This window comes from Alligator sinensis, unplaced genomic scaffold, assembly GCF_000455745.1.
Source record: "Alligator sinensis unplaced genomic scaffold, ASM45574v1 scaffold16_1, whole genome shotgun sequence".
In the NCBI taxonomy this organism is placed as follows: Eukaryota; Metazoa; Chordata; order Crocodylia; family Alligatoridae; genus Alligator; species Alligator sinensis.
The window spans coordinates 2,132,411-2,147,656 of NW_005842045.1; the positions used below are offsets into that span (position 1 = coordinate 2,132,411).

Consider the following 15,246-nt stretch of genomic DNA (forward strand, 5'->3'; position numbering starts at 1 on the left):
GTGACTGCCAAACGCCCACCGGCTGGAACTGCTCTGGTAAGCTGCACGCCAGACCCCCGCGACCTTCCTCTCCCTCTCCCCGCTCCCAGCCCCCCGCCCCCGCCGATCACAGCGACCCCTGCACAGTAGAGCCCTTTGCTGCCCGCCTCTCTGTAGCAGGAGCCTGTGGACCACAAGGGAGAGAGGGCATGGATGCCTCAGTACCCCGCACCCCACACTCCCTCCCCCAGATACTTGGATGGCGTCCTCTCGACATTTCGGGGGTGCTGGTCTTTACAGTTCGGAGCCTGAACACAGATCCCGCAAAGGCTCGATGCTGTTTTGTCTTGTATTCCGGGCGGGGGGAGCAACAAAAGTTAGATCCGCGAGCAAGAGAGAAATAACTTGAGGGGAGAGAAGGCAAGAATAAATCTAGCAGGGGCTGTCTGGGAAATGCTGATCCCCTGCAGAAAGTGCCAGGAGTCTGGGGCTGGGTCGTCTTTCCAAGAAACAGCAACTCCGATGATGATCTGGAAAGCTGATCCTGCTGAGTGAAGTCTTCCTTTTCTTGCCGCTGGTTCAAGGCATTTTGATTTTTATAGGCACGGCGTGCGGGTCTCTCGCTTGCTTTAGTTTTGTTTTTTTTTTTCTTTTTAATTCACTTAAACCCTGTAGTTTCTGGAGAGAAGTTAGCAAAGGTAATGTTTATGGCTGTCAGATGAACACACGCAGGACCAAAGGGCAAGGGCGGCTAGCTGCAAATGATCAAGAAGTAATGCTTCGCAGGCGATTTCCTCGATTTCTTTTGAAGGCTGCAGTTAAACAGGCTTTCTTCCCCTGCTCCTTCATCTGATCACTTTCAGCCCGGCTTGCCTGACCGAGTCCAGGTGAAATATACTGGTGAATAAAAATGATGCTAGGAATGAGAGGGTCACTGCCCTTTTAGATCAGATGGCTTGTACCTAACCAGTTTAGCTCTTAAAATGATGAGAGCACCAATACCTGAAGTGTTATTTACCATTGGGGGTTTTTTCAGCACAACCACTGCTTCTGTGTGTGGCTTTTCTCATTCTAGCTGATCACTCACTGTTCTTTTTGGGAAGCCTGTGTGTGTGTGTGTGTGTGTGTGTGTGTGTGTGTGTGTGTGTGTGTGTGTCGCGCGCACACACACACACACACACACACACGTCTGCAGATACATTAACAAGGTTTGCATGAAGCAAAATCCCCATCTCCCTTAGTGACAAAGTGGAACTCAGCGATATATGGTGCAACCTGTCAACTTTGTGTGTGTGCATGTTGAAAATTGGAAGAAAAGTGCCATGCACAGGTTATAGACAAAAATTTAGCTATACTGTATGCTGGTTTTAAAAGATCTGAATGTTCAAAATAACGTGGTCTCAATTTTTTATTCCTTAAAGTGATATTGACTTTTACAGTGAGTTTCATGTTTAGGTGAACAGTCTGTGCCTTTCTAATATGTGAAGTAATTTTGAAATTAGACTTTGTACTAGCATTCTGAAAAAAAATACCTTCCTTCTATGTATAGTATAGAATATATTGCATAATATGTTGGTATCGAGCAGTGATTTTTTTTTTCACCATGGATTCTTCATTTTTAATATGCAGTGGTATAATTTGGAGCACTAAGATGTTAAAAAAATCAATAGGATTAAATCTTAATGGATTTGGAGTCTAATATAGCTGTTTGGTTTAATACCTCACTGCACACTGTCAGAGTAGGCTGGCAACTAGTGAAATCTAAAATTCATGCTGGCATCCGTGAGCTGAATCTTCAGCCAGATTTGTTAGTTTGTCTGTAGAAAATGAAGGGAGAGAGCTAGGTTCCCTCAGCAGCTTGTGAAGAACCTGGCACCCCTCCTGTTAACTTAGAGGTGATCAATCTTCATTGGAATCAGACAGACCATCACAGAAAACACACAGCCTGTTTATCTTTATTATAAGGGCTTTGTGACATCACTGTCTGGAGAAATTCCATGTTGGACATGCATCCAAAATAACATATTTCCATGCAATAGTGGATAAAATGGTATTTACAACCTAAGAAAATAAAATAGTCCAATTACTGGATGGCTTTTGAGGAAATGGAGTCTGTTTAATAGAAAAAAGTGTGCTTGGGGGTGTGAGGAATGAGGAGTAATAGGAAGACAGGAGAGAACAATACAAAAAGTAGAAAATTGATAACAGGGAGACGGAAACATCCAGACTATTGTTTCATCTACAAGGTTATTGTATTGCGTACATTAAAATGCAGAATTGCCTGTATTGTTCTTCCTACCAGACCAATGCTGACAGTATTTTTCTCTCTATATTTGAGGTTTTGATGACAGAGAAAATGATCTTTTTCTCTGCGACACCAATACCTGTAAATTTGATGGGGAATGTTTAAGAATTGGAGACAGTGTGACTTGCGTCTGTCAGTTCAAGGTAAGATGACTGATATTTCATTCTTTAATTCACTAATGAGAATACAAATCAGGGATCTCTCTTTACAACCTATCACTTGGCAATTTATTTCTCTACATGCAGAGAAGTTAGAGGGAAAACCTGGCAGCAAATATAAAGAGCTGGCAGGAGAGCCAACTGGTGTCAAGAAGACATAAGTTTCTCTGGGAAAATGCAGATGCTATGGTTTTAAATGTCCCTTTGGGGTCTGCAGCTTCAGGTTGTGCATTTATGATTTTGTTGCTGTGCCCTTTTAGCTAGAATTTTCAATCCTTTCCACATTCATCAGTGTTACAGACCTGGCTTTATACATTCAGAATTCTGATCTAGTTAGGGAAATGGATGTGTAATGTGCTTATACAGTATTTTCAGGAAGGTTGCATAGTGGCAATGCTTACTTATCTACTCTAGCTCAGATTAGAAAGAAATTCTACTGTTCTAAAATCAAAAACTTCTGTTAGGTTTTCTATAGTTTTAGAGGGTTTTATTGATTTTTGTTTTGTTTTGTTTCCTTTTATACGTTCTCTCTCCCCTACCTGGTTGAATCCAAAGCTCCGGCATTCTTAAAGTCACACAGTTAATTATGAAGTATTACTTCTGACACATATTTCAGCCAACAGCTGTGCTTTGCTTAATTATCTGACTACATATCTTGTATATTAAAGAGTTTTGAGTATGTACCAACATATGTGTACATACTGATGTCCTAGTTGTTTCTTACATTTTGAGATAGCTTTATTGAACTGTTGAACTTTTAATACCTATGTATATGTTTACAGTAGAAACCCCCAGGCATGGTTCAGTACTGTGCACATCTGTAATGACTAATTTATCATTGAGCTTTGATAGGCTATTCACTTTGAAGTGTGACAAGAATTACTTACATTGCCGGAGCCACATACGTGTTAAGAAAAAAATCCAAAAACATGCATGCATCAATTAAATAAGTGGTGGGGCGAGGGCAGGTAGAAATGTCTATACAGGAACACAAAACAATTGCTTTACTAAATCTCCTCCATTTAGCCTTCAGTTATTGTATTTTTCCATTCCTAGAGTTGATACATATGGGCCAGGTACTTTCTATCTCTAAATTTTCCTTTCCTGAGAAAATGCTATATAATGCGATCAACATCTGTGACTTGATTAGCACTATTGCCCAAAGGGAAGATACCACTGAGGATGTCCCATTGGCATTTAGATCTCTCAGTGTCCTGATGAAACACTAAATTCTCGTGTTTGATTCCACTTTGGTATTGGCAACTAATTTAAAGTAACGGATCAATTGCCTGGGAGGAGCAAACCAAGACTTTGCTCATGGCAAGGGAGAGAATACAGGCTAATTTTTCCCATGGAAAAATACTAATCATTGGTGAGTTAGAATAAACAAAGCTCAGAAAAATCATTGGGATGCATTGTCTTGTATTTGGGAGTTCAGTGATAGCTATACCGATGTTGGAGAATGGCAAGAGAAATAAGACATGATACCAGAGAAATAAGACAGATATGGGATAATGCTTACAATCATAAGTAAAATGTAAATAACTAACGAGGTGATTGTGGGTCTGCTCCAAACCCCCTAGAAGTCAACAGGAGCTACAGCACTGAGCATGGACTTGCCATGTAAGCTACCAGTGGTGGATGCTATATGTGTTTTGCAAATACCTGAATTGATGCTGGCACTGGAAGGTTGTCACAGTCAAATGAATCCTTTTGCCGTGGTTAAACCTTTTACTTCAGTAGATGTGCAACTGGGAAGGAGCTTGGCTCATCTTGTAACTTCAGTGGGTTGACTGGAAACAGGAGAAGCACTGCTGCAGCAGAAAATTAATGTCCACTAGAATCACAGACTGAGTAAATGTGTGGTATATAGGGCACATTCATAAACCATATACCTTAAGTGACGGGTTTTCCTTGCTCAGAAATCAGGCCTCTGCTCCACAGACATTTCTCTAGAATGAGAATGAGTAAAACAGTAGAGGACTCCTCATCAGTTTAATTGCTCTTTAATATTTCTTTAGAATATGCTGGGAGCTCTAACTGCAACTTGAAAAAAATGAGGATTGAAAGCTAAGTTGCCTCTACACTTCTTAAATTCTTAGCTGGGCATGTCTATTGTCTGTTTTTTATAATGTTCCTACAAATAGCATCCTACCAAACATGGGGTAAGAAAATCCAACTTCTCACTATTTTTGTTTGAAAGGCAGATTCATGAGGGGTGTTTCAGTTCATTTGAGTGGTCCCCTGCCTAATGTGGGTTAAGGAATTCAAAGGCCTTTCATCACAGTGACTCTTTTGCTCTTGTAATACTGCAGAAATGTAGACCATGCATTAATTTCCCATGGCCATTGACATGTATATCAGCAGAGAGCATCAAATACACAACTCTTTCAGTAGGAACAGAACTTAATTTCTCTTTATGTTAGAGCACAGTCCCATGTATTAATATATCAGGCCAGTACTTATTCCCTCTTACTGGACCTCATTGTCAACTACAGGTAACAACCTGATTTTTTTTTTTTCTGATGGCATCATAAAATCATAATCTCCACAAATTAGAAAGGTCTTTATATGACTGCCCTTGAATGCATTGATCTGGCAACATCTCTTCTTTTTTTTTTTTCCTTGTTTCCGACAATATGAAAATGCCTGAAGGGATGCTGAGGTATTTCAGTTGATGCTGTATTTGTTCCTCTGTTTAGACCCTAAACCTGTAAATATTTAAATACACAAGTAACTTTCCTTAAGTGAATAGTCAGTCAACTTCACTGGGGCTCCTTGCATGAGTTAAATGACTTGGGCCATATCTACGTTGTAAATTTACCATTTTCGAGAGTAGTATTTTTAAGCATGCTACACTATTCCATACACGCTGCTTCCTAAAGTGGAAGCCATGCAGATGCATCAACCTAGTGCTTTATGTGGGCTAATTAACCCTGCTGAATAACAGTGCCAATTAGCTCAGTCATGCTAATTAGCCAGCATGGATGTGGCTATACTGCTTCTGGTTTAGGAAGCAGCTTGCTCAGAACAGTGTAACTTTCTTGATGTCACGCTGGAACATCATCCCTTCTCTGTGTAGGCATGGCCTTTCATTTCTAAGGGTTTATAAGATTGAGTCTCTAGTCACCCAACTCAAAACCTTGTATTACATTACTGAAATATGTTCCCCCATACTTTGTTTGCTCAGAATATATGCAGTGTGGTGACAGTATTTATAATATGACACTTATGACTGTAGGAAACAATCAAAGTTTCATAGCAGTCACTTGAGGAGGAGTTATACAAGTATGACAGCTCCTCTGAAAAATAAACCTTTTAAATAAATAAACCTTATAGAGCCTGCTAAAGCAATATCTTTCTATGCTTTTGATCATGAGCATACAAGATTCCAAACGCAATGAAAAGCAGTCATTGGCAGGTGTGTAGGATATGTTCATTGTTCTTTCTTGCTTGAGCTGCACATATATAATTTAAAAAACGTGTTTGAAAGAGGGTTCCACAATGTGGCTCTGCGCTGTTGAAGTCAATAGGCGTTTTGATGCAGAGTTTAATGAATGGTGCATCGAGCCTTATGTCACAGAATGGAAATCTAACTGGTTTTTAGGCCCTGGTGTACTGTGCCCTGAACCAATGCCAAAAATGTTTTGCTAGATTGAGAAAATGCTGACAATCAAAGTCTGTTTTCCTACTATCCTCCAGGACCAGAAAGAAATACTTTGTGCCAATAAAAAAGCTGCGAATGCCAGTTTTCCATTGTTTGTAAAGTAGGAGATGCCAGCTGTAGTAGATCATTAGATAGCCACTTATTAAAATCTCAACATTGTATTGCTACCTTTTTTAAAATCTTCAGTTCAGATATGGCTTTAGCAAAGCTTTCAAAGCCACTTGACTTGAAAACTAAAGCTTGCACCATCTGAAAGCTCCGAATTCCTTTGTTCCCTGTTGCTGAAGAGCTGCTTCACATCTTTATCTTTTCATAAGAGTAACTGTTGCATAAAAACAAGGAAACAGTTTATAGGAAATAAATAAATTTAAACTGCAATGAACTTAGTTTACAGAGGAAAGAAGAATGTGTTACTAATATACGTTTACTTATTAACACTTGAGTTAGTGAGCACATTGCTGCCAATCACTTGTAATAATGGCTAATGTGACATTTGGGTCACATCTTGCACACCTTGTTCATTCAGATAGTCACATTAGTGTTAAGGGGACAGTTTATATACAGCAAGTAAGATTTGAGCCTTCATACTTTAAAAAATACAATTGATTGTGTTAATTGTCTTGGTAGACTCTTCCAAGTCACCCTCAAGCTTTGTTCAGATTATCACCGAAGAGCTTTTGGATGAAATTGGCATTTTTGTCTTTAACATTGCTCAGATTTGGAATGTGTTCCTCCAAACAACATACCAGGCACTTATTCACCAATGGTTTTTAAAAAAATCTCTAAATTCTCCCCCACCTTTTTTTTTGCTTCATTCCCTTCTATTTAAAAAGAAGAGGACTTGGGCATCAGGCCTAGGAATTTTAAAAATATATATAACGCATAGAGAAAATGTCATTTGTCCTGGCCCAATCAAAATGTCACTCTGACCAGCTATGAATACTTTCTTGGCTATGTCTCTGTGTGGAGTTTTGCAATTAATACAAAACATGCAATTGTATGTGTTAATCATTTCTCCAGTCACTCATATGTAGGCAGATTTGAAATTCATATCTACGTAATTTCTGTTTCATACTATATATCACATGTATTAGCACATGTAAGATACTTTATGGACTAAGACAGCTAAATTGGTAGTTTGACTTCTTTTTAATTTTTACTTGGTTTTAAACAGACATGATCATTTGTAAATAATAATCTTGATCATTACGTTTGTTATAATTAAACAATGAGGCATATCAGGAGTATAGTAATCATGAGATAATCATATCCCTGGCATAATTATCAGGTACATGGTACATCCAAGTATCTCTAATGCCTTAGAGTGTGATTATCTTATGATAACTACACCCTGTAGGTTGCCTAATTTCCGTTATCGAATGGAATTATTCTTTAGTAATATGAACAAAAGTGGGCAAAACTGGCCCTTTTTGTGATGGAAGAAAATAAAGCAAATAGTTTATAATGCCAAACAGAAGTTGAGTTAACAATGTATTATTTAATCTCTGTGTTCTTTAGAATGTTGACTCTAAATTCCTTCTAGTTCTGGCTTGATGTCTTCTCTCTGACATGGAGAGCTCTGAGCTTTAGGTAACATTATAACTAGAACTCATTGAAAAATGTCAGTGTTTCAGATTTCATTTTTGTGACTATTTGTACACACACACACAAATTCTGCTTTCTACTCAGTTATAATTATAACTATGCAGAAATAATTGTTTGTCTTCTGTGGAAAGATAATGAGTTGCCCTAGTAAATAAGATTATTTGTTTATTTTGTCCGTCATTCGGTCTCTGAGTGTAGTATTTTAGAGAGAGATAAGAAACTGCATAGTGGACTGTTATGGAATGGTTATCTTGTATAGGTAATTTTTTTCCTGTCTGCCACCAATCTGAACATGGCTTATACTCTGTAGGATGAGTTGATATTTCTTTGATTTTTCTGCTATAGTCCTCTTGACAACTTTAGATGTGAAAAAAATGAACAGCTAAGAACCAGTTTCTGAATTTCAATTTTCTGTTTTGATGGTGTTTTTTAACTTATCAGAGTAGGGAATGATATGACTTGACACTATGTGTTATTGTTTTTGTTCCTAATTGCGTTGTTTCTTTTTCCATATCCATTAGTGCAGCGGTGACTATGTGCCAGTGTGTGGCTCCAATGGTGATACGTATCAGAATGAATGCTACTTGAGACAGGCTGCTTGCAAACAGCAGAGCGAAATACTTGTGGTGTCACAAGGATCATGTGCAACTGGTATGTAAAGTATTCTTTGGCTATAACTAGAACTAGGTCTGCAACCAAAATAACTTGTGCATTGTGATGACTGTTTATTATTTTTCTTCTGTATTAACTCCAGTATTAATTTACAGACTTGATCTTATGAATTTACTGTCACTCATTCCTTTAAAAGGAAAAAAACCCCCAAAACCCTCAAACAAAACCTGTTGGCTTTATTCTGAGGATGGTGTACAGCAAAGTTTCTTTCCTAATAATTGTCTGGTGTTCTGCTGCATTTAACAAGATTAATACCACTAACTAAAAATAGAGATTAAAGGAGAAGTTTGATTAGGTGGACATTTGGACTACTACAGACCTCTCCATTCTGAAGAAAGTGGAATATATGTTTTATTGCATTTAGTGCTATTTCTTACATGTTTTCTTTTGTTTCAGACTGCTTCCCCATTGGTACAAATTACTATAGCAATACTGGCTGTGAGAAATCCATGCTAGTTTATACCAGGGGAAGATTTTGCTCTTTATCTGTCACTCAGTTAGTGAATCTATTCAGTGATCTGTTCTGTACTTGTTGGGAGATTTCATTGAACAGTACACAGAAAAGGAATATTATTTCTCAAGGCATCTCTCCTTAAATCCAGGCACTGTGAAATGTTTGTAGTTCTCCTTTATCAAGCATATTGAAAAGTGAATGAGCAAAATCTGACATGAAAACTGGCTTGCTATGTGCAGGAGTTCTTGATGTTTTCCTTTTGTGTTCTGTACTCATTAGAGCTGGGCAGTGAAGTTAACTTGAAAAGAGGAGAAGGAATAAGTCTTTGTTCTTGAGAGAATTCTTTAAACTTAAAGCAGAATTTTTTTTAAGGTTAGAATACAGTAGTCAATAAACAGTACATTAGAAAAACTTTGTTCAGTGCAGTAATCCGTGTTTCTTGCACCTCAGAGAAAATAAACTTTCTTTCTGTAAACTATGTTCCTTCCTAGCCTGTTACCAAAGAATTTTCAAGGGAAAAAGCACATGCTGTAATGTTCTTTGTCTAGAAATTGGTATTACCAGCAGTTCAGTCAGGCAATCTATTGTTGTAGATGAAGTCATTTTAGTTGTTTTTTTTTTTCCAGAAGGGAGGACCGACTGGGCTGTTTTATCAGGAAAAAAAAAGAATGGTTTTCTATCTTACTACTTCATTACTTAAACTTGCTCATTGCTTGCAATATCCACTTTGGAGAGTTTCTCTTTGAAGGTCAGTGAGGATCTCAGAAATAGAAAAGAAAAATAAGGTTTACTGAGGTCTTGAATGTTAGACTTCTTTGTCCTCCTCAAAAAGACATACCTCACTTATGGGCCTGATCTAGGAGCAGATCTAGGAATTTTGAAAAGGGGGCTGCAGCAAAGAGCTCACTGAAATGGGGTTGTGACCAGCAGCCAAGACCAGAGCTCTTGGTGGCAAAGAGTTCAGCGCGCGTGCTACAAATTAAAACAGGGTGGGACACATCACTGATTCATCGCTGGCCTGATCCAAATCCCGCTGAACTCAGTGGGTGACTTTTCTTGCTGCTTAGGAATTGCTAGATCTCCTTGAATAGGTCTATACTGTCCCAGTGGGAGGACCTCCCAGCACATCCCACGCACCTGTTCCTGTTCTTACATGCCAACCCTGCAAATGCAGCAGTGAAGCTATTTCTAGCCATTCTCAAGCACATCAGGGACTGAGGTCTGGAGAGTGACTGTGGGTAAACACACCTGTAGGCTAGGGACAGACATTACACATAAACTGGTTTAAGTGATCAGAAACTCATTTAAACCTGTAACAGAACAGATGTTCAATGCCGATAAACCAGCTTGAGAATGGTTGAAACTGGTTTGAGATAAACCTGGTTAAATGTAGTATCAGACTTATCTGATTTGGCTCAAACCGGTTTATGCAATGTCTGTCCCAGACTCCTTGCTGGTTGAAGATAAACGAGACACCCCCAGCATTCTGGCATGCTGTCTGGGCTGGGCAGGGCTCTCTGCTCCACAGCAGGGCTGACCCCTCCCCTCTGCTACCTGGCTTCAGCTCTGGCAGAGACTTGTAGGCACAGCAGGGTCTGCCTGGCATCCCCCTGCCCTACCCCCACCCTCACTGCTTCCCACTCACTGCATGGACCCTAGGCATGTGGTATGCTAGCTAATGCAGACGTGTGTGTCTTCAATTTCACTGGGACAGGCAGACAGAACAGTGACCGCTTAGGGCTATTTGGAGCTAATCAACAGGTCAGGTGGTAAGCTGTTTAAGACAAGTTTGAAGTAATGGTGAGAGGCTGTTGTTTTGCTGATCGGGTGATAAACAGTGTTATCAGCCACTTGCTGGCTAGCTCACCTGTCAGTTTGTGGCAGACTAAGGAGGGAGGGAATTGGACTGGTTACAAACTGGTTCAGCCTAGCTAGGTTAGACTAATCTGCAAAAATTGAATCAGTTCAGGCTCCAGCTTTCTGAATGTCAGTGGAGCCACTATGGCTAGGGACAACTGCATTTCCAGGTTTGTTTTGTGTAAGCAAGAGTGGGTTGGTGGAGCATGCTTGGAGATATCTCGCCCAGTTCATGTTAAGAATATAGTGTAGCTATCTCCTTTATGAATGTAGATAGAGGAAGCAGAATGTTGATCTCAAGAGTACCTGTTGCCCTTTCTAACAGAAAAAGGAGCACTGGACAAATATATCAAAATTCCCTGCACTGGGTAGGGTAAGAAGAAATTGGCTGGCTGCTCAGCCCACAACAGAGATACTCACTGAATACCAAGTAAGAACAGCGGATGAATGAGACCAAACCTTCCATCAGGGATGGCTAGGCAGAATCTGGACTTGAAATGTGGAAGGAGAAAGTAAAAACATAGAGGAAATGCACTAACTAGAAAAGGAGATGAAAGGATGAAATAAAATTTTGTTCCCCTCTTTCCAGCAGCTGAGTGCAGAAGTTAGTAGAAAGTCCCTTCATTCTGGAAGCCAGGAGAAACACGAGATGAAGAAACCTTCCTTTTCTTTCACTCAATAGCTGGCATGGACAGGAGCATTTGGGAGGAAGTAGATCGGAGAGTCAGATTAGGCATATGGGTGTTAAAAATGGTGCTTATTAGGAAGGAACTATCATATTTTATTTCCCAATTCAAGTGCTCATTGCCTCCACTCCATATAATTATTGCAAAAATGCCACTGCCAAAAGTTATCTAGCTAGGAAACCAACATAACTGTGTTGCTTATGTGTTTTGCCTACTGAAAGATTTAACTGGTATCCTATTTCTGTGGCCCAGAAAAAATTTCAATGATTTGTTAATCTGAAGATTTTTAAAAATCTGAATAATGATGACATTTACAAACTGATTTAGATGAACTAGATCTGACTGTGAATAAATTGGGATCTGACACTGGAATGCAAGTAGAATTCGATTTTAGTTTTGCAAACTCCATTTATCCTGCTAACTGCCCTTGACATGGAGCTGAGGTTGTGAGTTGAGGTCCTTTTAAGGAAGAAGAATCTCTAAATAACATCACTGTCTATTTTGTTTTCATCCGTGTCCTTAGTACAGGAGATTGTACCCATTTTTGTTAGACTCTGGACAGTTTAAAATTGTAGGTCTTCCCATTCATGTGCATTTTTACACGCTGGCTTGGTTAGAAAGCTTCTAAATGAAGTTCACTGCTTTACAGTTTCATGTAGCTATTCCTCCTGAAAGTGGCAAACTAAGCATTCTATCTAAATTATTTCAAATTAAATGAGAAGGTTTTAAAGATAACACACTTTGTTTAGTGAGCAAACAAGCAATGTGAAGAGGTCTGTAATTCCGATTTTACCTTTAAGTATTAAATTATTTCACCTGAAAGTGTTTTTCTGAAAGTGTGTAGGAGGGAGGAAAGGATTTTTGTGCATTCAAATTTTTTCCTTTCTTTAAAATATATCCAATTTATGATAAGGACACAGATTCTCTGGTTGTCATCAAACATTTCTGGTATCCTTACAGGGATATCACAGTTTTCTAAATGTATGTGACTTTCATTTCAATTGTTCTAACACTAGATAAGACATATATATTTAAATATAGTATGTGGGTAGAATTGAAATGACAAAGTAACTTTACAAAACTGCTAAGCACAAAGCTCTTGAAGCAAAATTATTGGTCTCAATGCAACAAAACAAGATAGAGGCTTATGAGAATATTAAAGCACTCTTAGGCCTCAGTTATTTCAGGCTCTTATGGAGACTTTAAAAAAAAGAAGAAAATTTAGACATCAGAAAGATGGCTTGAGTGAACCACATACAGATTAGATCTCTGTAATTTACTCAGGAATGACATCAAACATAAGATACACTGTAATACATTTAACTGAGCAATGTTGCCTTATGAATTTACAGACATATTGTCACATATGAATATAATTTCACTCTGCTCTCTTCTCAGATGCAGGCTCGGGATCAGGGGATGGAGGTAAGAGTGACCTTTTAATATTACTGTGTCTATATAAATATGTTTTTCACCATTTAATGCTGTAAGTAAATGGACTCTGTTGTTTAGTTGTAACAATACATTCATTTCATACATTTATACTTTCTTTGTGTTTTTTGGTTTTTTTGTTTGTTTGTTTCTTTTGTTTTTCCTGAAGAAGGGACATACTGTATTTTAGTCAAACTAACCTAATAAGGACATGCTATTTTCTTTGGAAGTTCAAAAAGCTTTTTTACTTCTGATAGGATGGTGTATTATTCATGAATTGTACTAAGAACTCTATCTCCATCTGCTGTTACTAGCGCTCTCATTAGTTTTAAGTTTAAAATAATATTTCTTGTTTTTAAAACGTGAACCAAACCCTTGGCATCGTCTGCCTCCCCACTGGAGAATTCTGAGCAAATATTTTGCAGAACAAGAGAGAATTATTTTGAAAGTTGCAAAGAAGTATTGCTGTTAGGAAAAAGATGAGGTGGTTTTAGATCAACATCAGCCAAAAATCTCAAACCCTGAACGCCTTATAGGGACAATGTAAAATGCATTCAGCTGCAACTTAACATTTAAAACAATGGGCAGTGATTTATCAGTTACTTTGTTTAAAAATTACGGTTAGATCATAGATTTTTGATAGTCCTGAAAAAAGGGAAAATGCATAGTAGTGCACTAGGAGGCACCATGCCTCAGAAGGACAAGGAATGCCAGGCATATTGCTTTTACAATTGCAGAGGAATAAATCTTCCAAGTGCAAGTGTATTGTTAGCTGAGATGATTGACTAACTCCAAGGCAGGGCCGGATTAATACATAGGCAAACTAGACACATGCCTAGGATGCTGAAATGCAGGGGTCCTGGTCGTTCGCTCCACAGCGAGTCAGAGGCAGCACCTGGCTCAATCCAACTCTTCCCTGAGCCTGCCCTCATGCATGTGTGGATTTTTATTTAATAATTTTAATGCGTGTGTGTGTATGTGTTTTTTATATGTATATGTATAATACACACATGCGCTGAAGGGTTAATCCGGCCCTACTCCAAAGCAGTTTTGTTGAGTAGCCTAGAAGGGAAAAAATTATGACTTGGTCTATCTTCATCTGCTTGCTCCCTAAGAAGATACAGAGGGCACAGCTACTGTGTTCCCTGTTCTGCAGCCGGATCAAAGATCTGAAAAGGATAGACCTAACATGGTTATGTGAAGAATGGAAATGTTACTCTCTGATTTCCTGTATAGTCATACTACAGATAATCAAAATCTTGCTCTAAATCAGTTTTCTAATGTTGGAAACTCTACAGCATTATGCTAGCAGAGGGGTCCTCAAACTTTTTCACAGTTGTGAACCACAACTCAATAGTGAGCATGTTGTGTGGATCAACTAAGCCTCCCTCCCATGATTCTGGAGACCAGATCCCCTCACTCTTCACAACTGCATGAAAAATTGCCAAATAATATGTGTTACATGGAAAAGTATTTGGGATTAGGCTGTCTCTCAGTGGGCACGTCTACATGTGTGCTCAACTGCACCGTTGTTACTGTGCAGTCATTTAGTACTTGCTTTTGCAAGTGGCTACGCAGTAACTGCCGCTACTGTGCAGTCCCAGTGGTGCACGGATCATTTCTGGCTGTACTCCGCAGTAGCAATGAGCTACTGCGCAGTAGCATTGGTGTCATAGTTTGTACCCGTCACTGTAGTGTCTTATGTAGATGCATCCAGTGCAGTGCATTGGGTAGACAGTGTGGAGGACAGCTAGTACAGATGTCGGTGGACCTCCAGCCACAGACTTACATGGACCACAAGAAATTTATGGATTACAGTGCAAGAACCAATGGCTCATGAGGACAGTACATTGTAACTGACAAGTTTAATTTCATTGTCCATTCCATGAGAGATCTGAAAAGGAAAAAAGATCCACCACTTTATCCACCCTGTCCTGCTCATCATCCTCAATCCTGAAAAATGAACTAGCAATGCGCTCTTTTTATTACGCTGGAACCAGGATTTCTCCATAAATAATTGTAGTAATACTTTGTGCTTTTAGGGTTTGATTGTTCTCTAACTTACATCACATCTACAGTAGCGTGTAGTCATTGACTTCAGTAATGTTTTCTCTAATATACATCAGTTTGAGTGGAAATAAGGCTCAGGTGCTTCTTTTCAGGCAAAGATAGATTTTGCGTAAGTAAAATACTCTTTAAACACTATACAAATACGTAAAACCAATCTTGTAATTAACCAGTATTACCTCATGCAGTCTGAAAAGTAATGTACTGCTACAGAAAACCATATAAGCCACAAAGATAAAAAGGGTGAGTATATTAGTAGATTCTTTGGGGTTTTTTCCTCCCATTCTTTGTCATGTGATGAGAAAATTGTCACCTTATTTGCCATTTTGCTAAATTTTCTTTTACCTGAAACCATGCAGGGAAAG

The 15,246-nt window shown here is 38.9% G+C and overlaps 1 protein-coding gene across 1 annotated transcript in view; it reads left to right on the plus strand.

Annotated features, from left to right (window-relative positions):
• Positions 1 to 5: 5 nt before the first annotated feature.
• Positions 6 to 15,246, plus strand: part of TMEFF2 (transmembrane protein with EGF like and two follistatin like domains 2) — a gene marked incomplete at its 5' end in the record, with an annotated part of 231,144 nt that continues 215,903 nt past the window's right edge. The window contains 4 exons of the mRNA XM_025203124.1: positions 6 to 36; positions 2,318 to 2,427; positions 8,236 to 8,365; positions 12,782 to 12,808. Coding sequence (XP_025058909.1) covers positions 6 to 36; positions 2,318 to 2,427; positions 8,236 to 8,365; positions 12,782 to 12,808 — 298 coding nt within the window. The remainder of the gene's footprint in view (positions 37 to 2,317; positions 2,428 to 8,235; positions 8,366 to 12,781; positions 12,809 to 15,246) is intronic.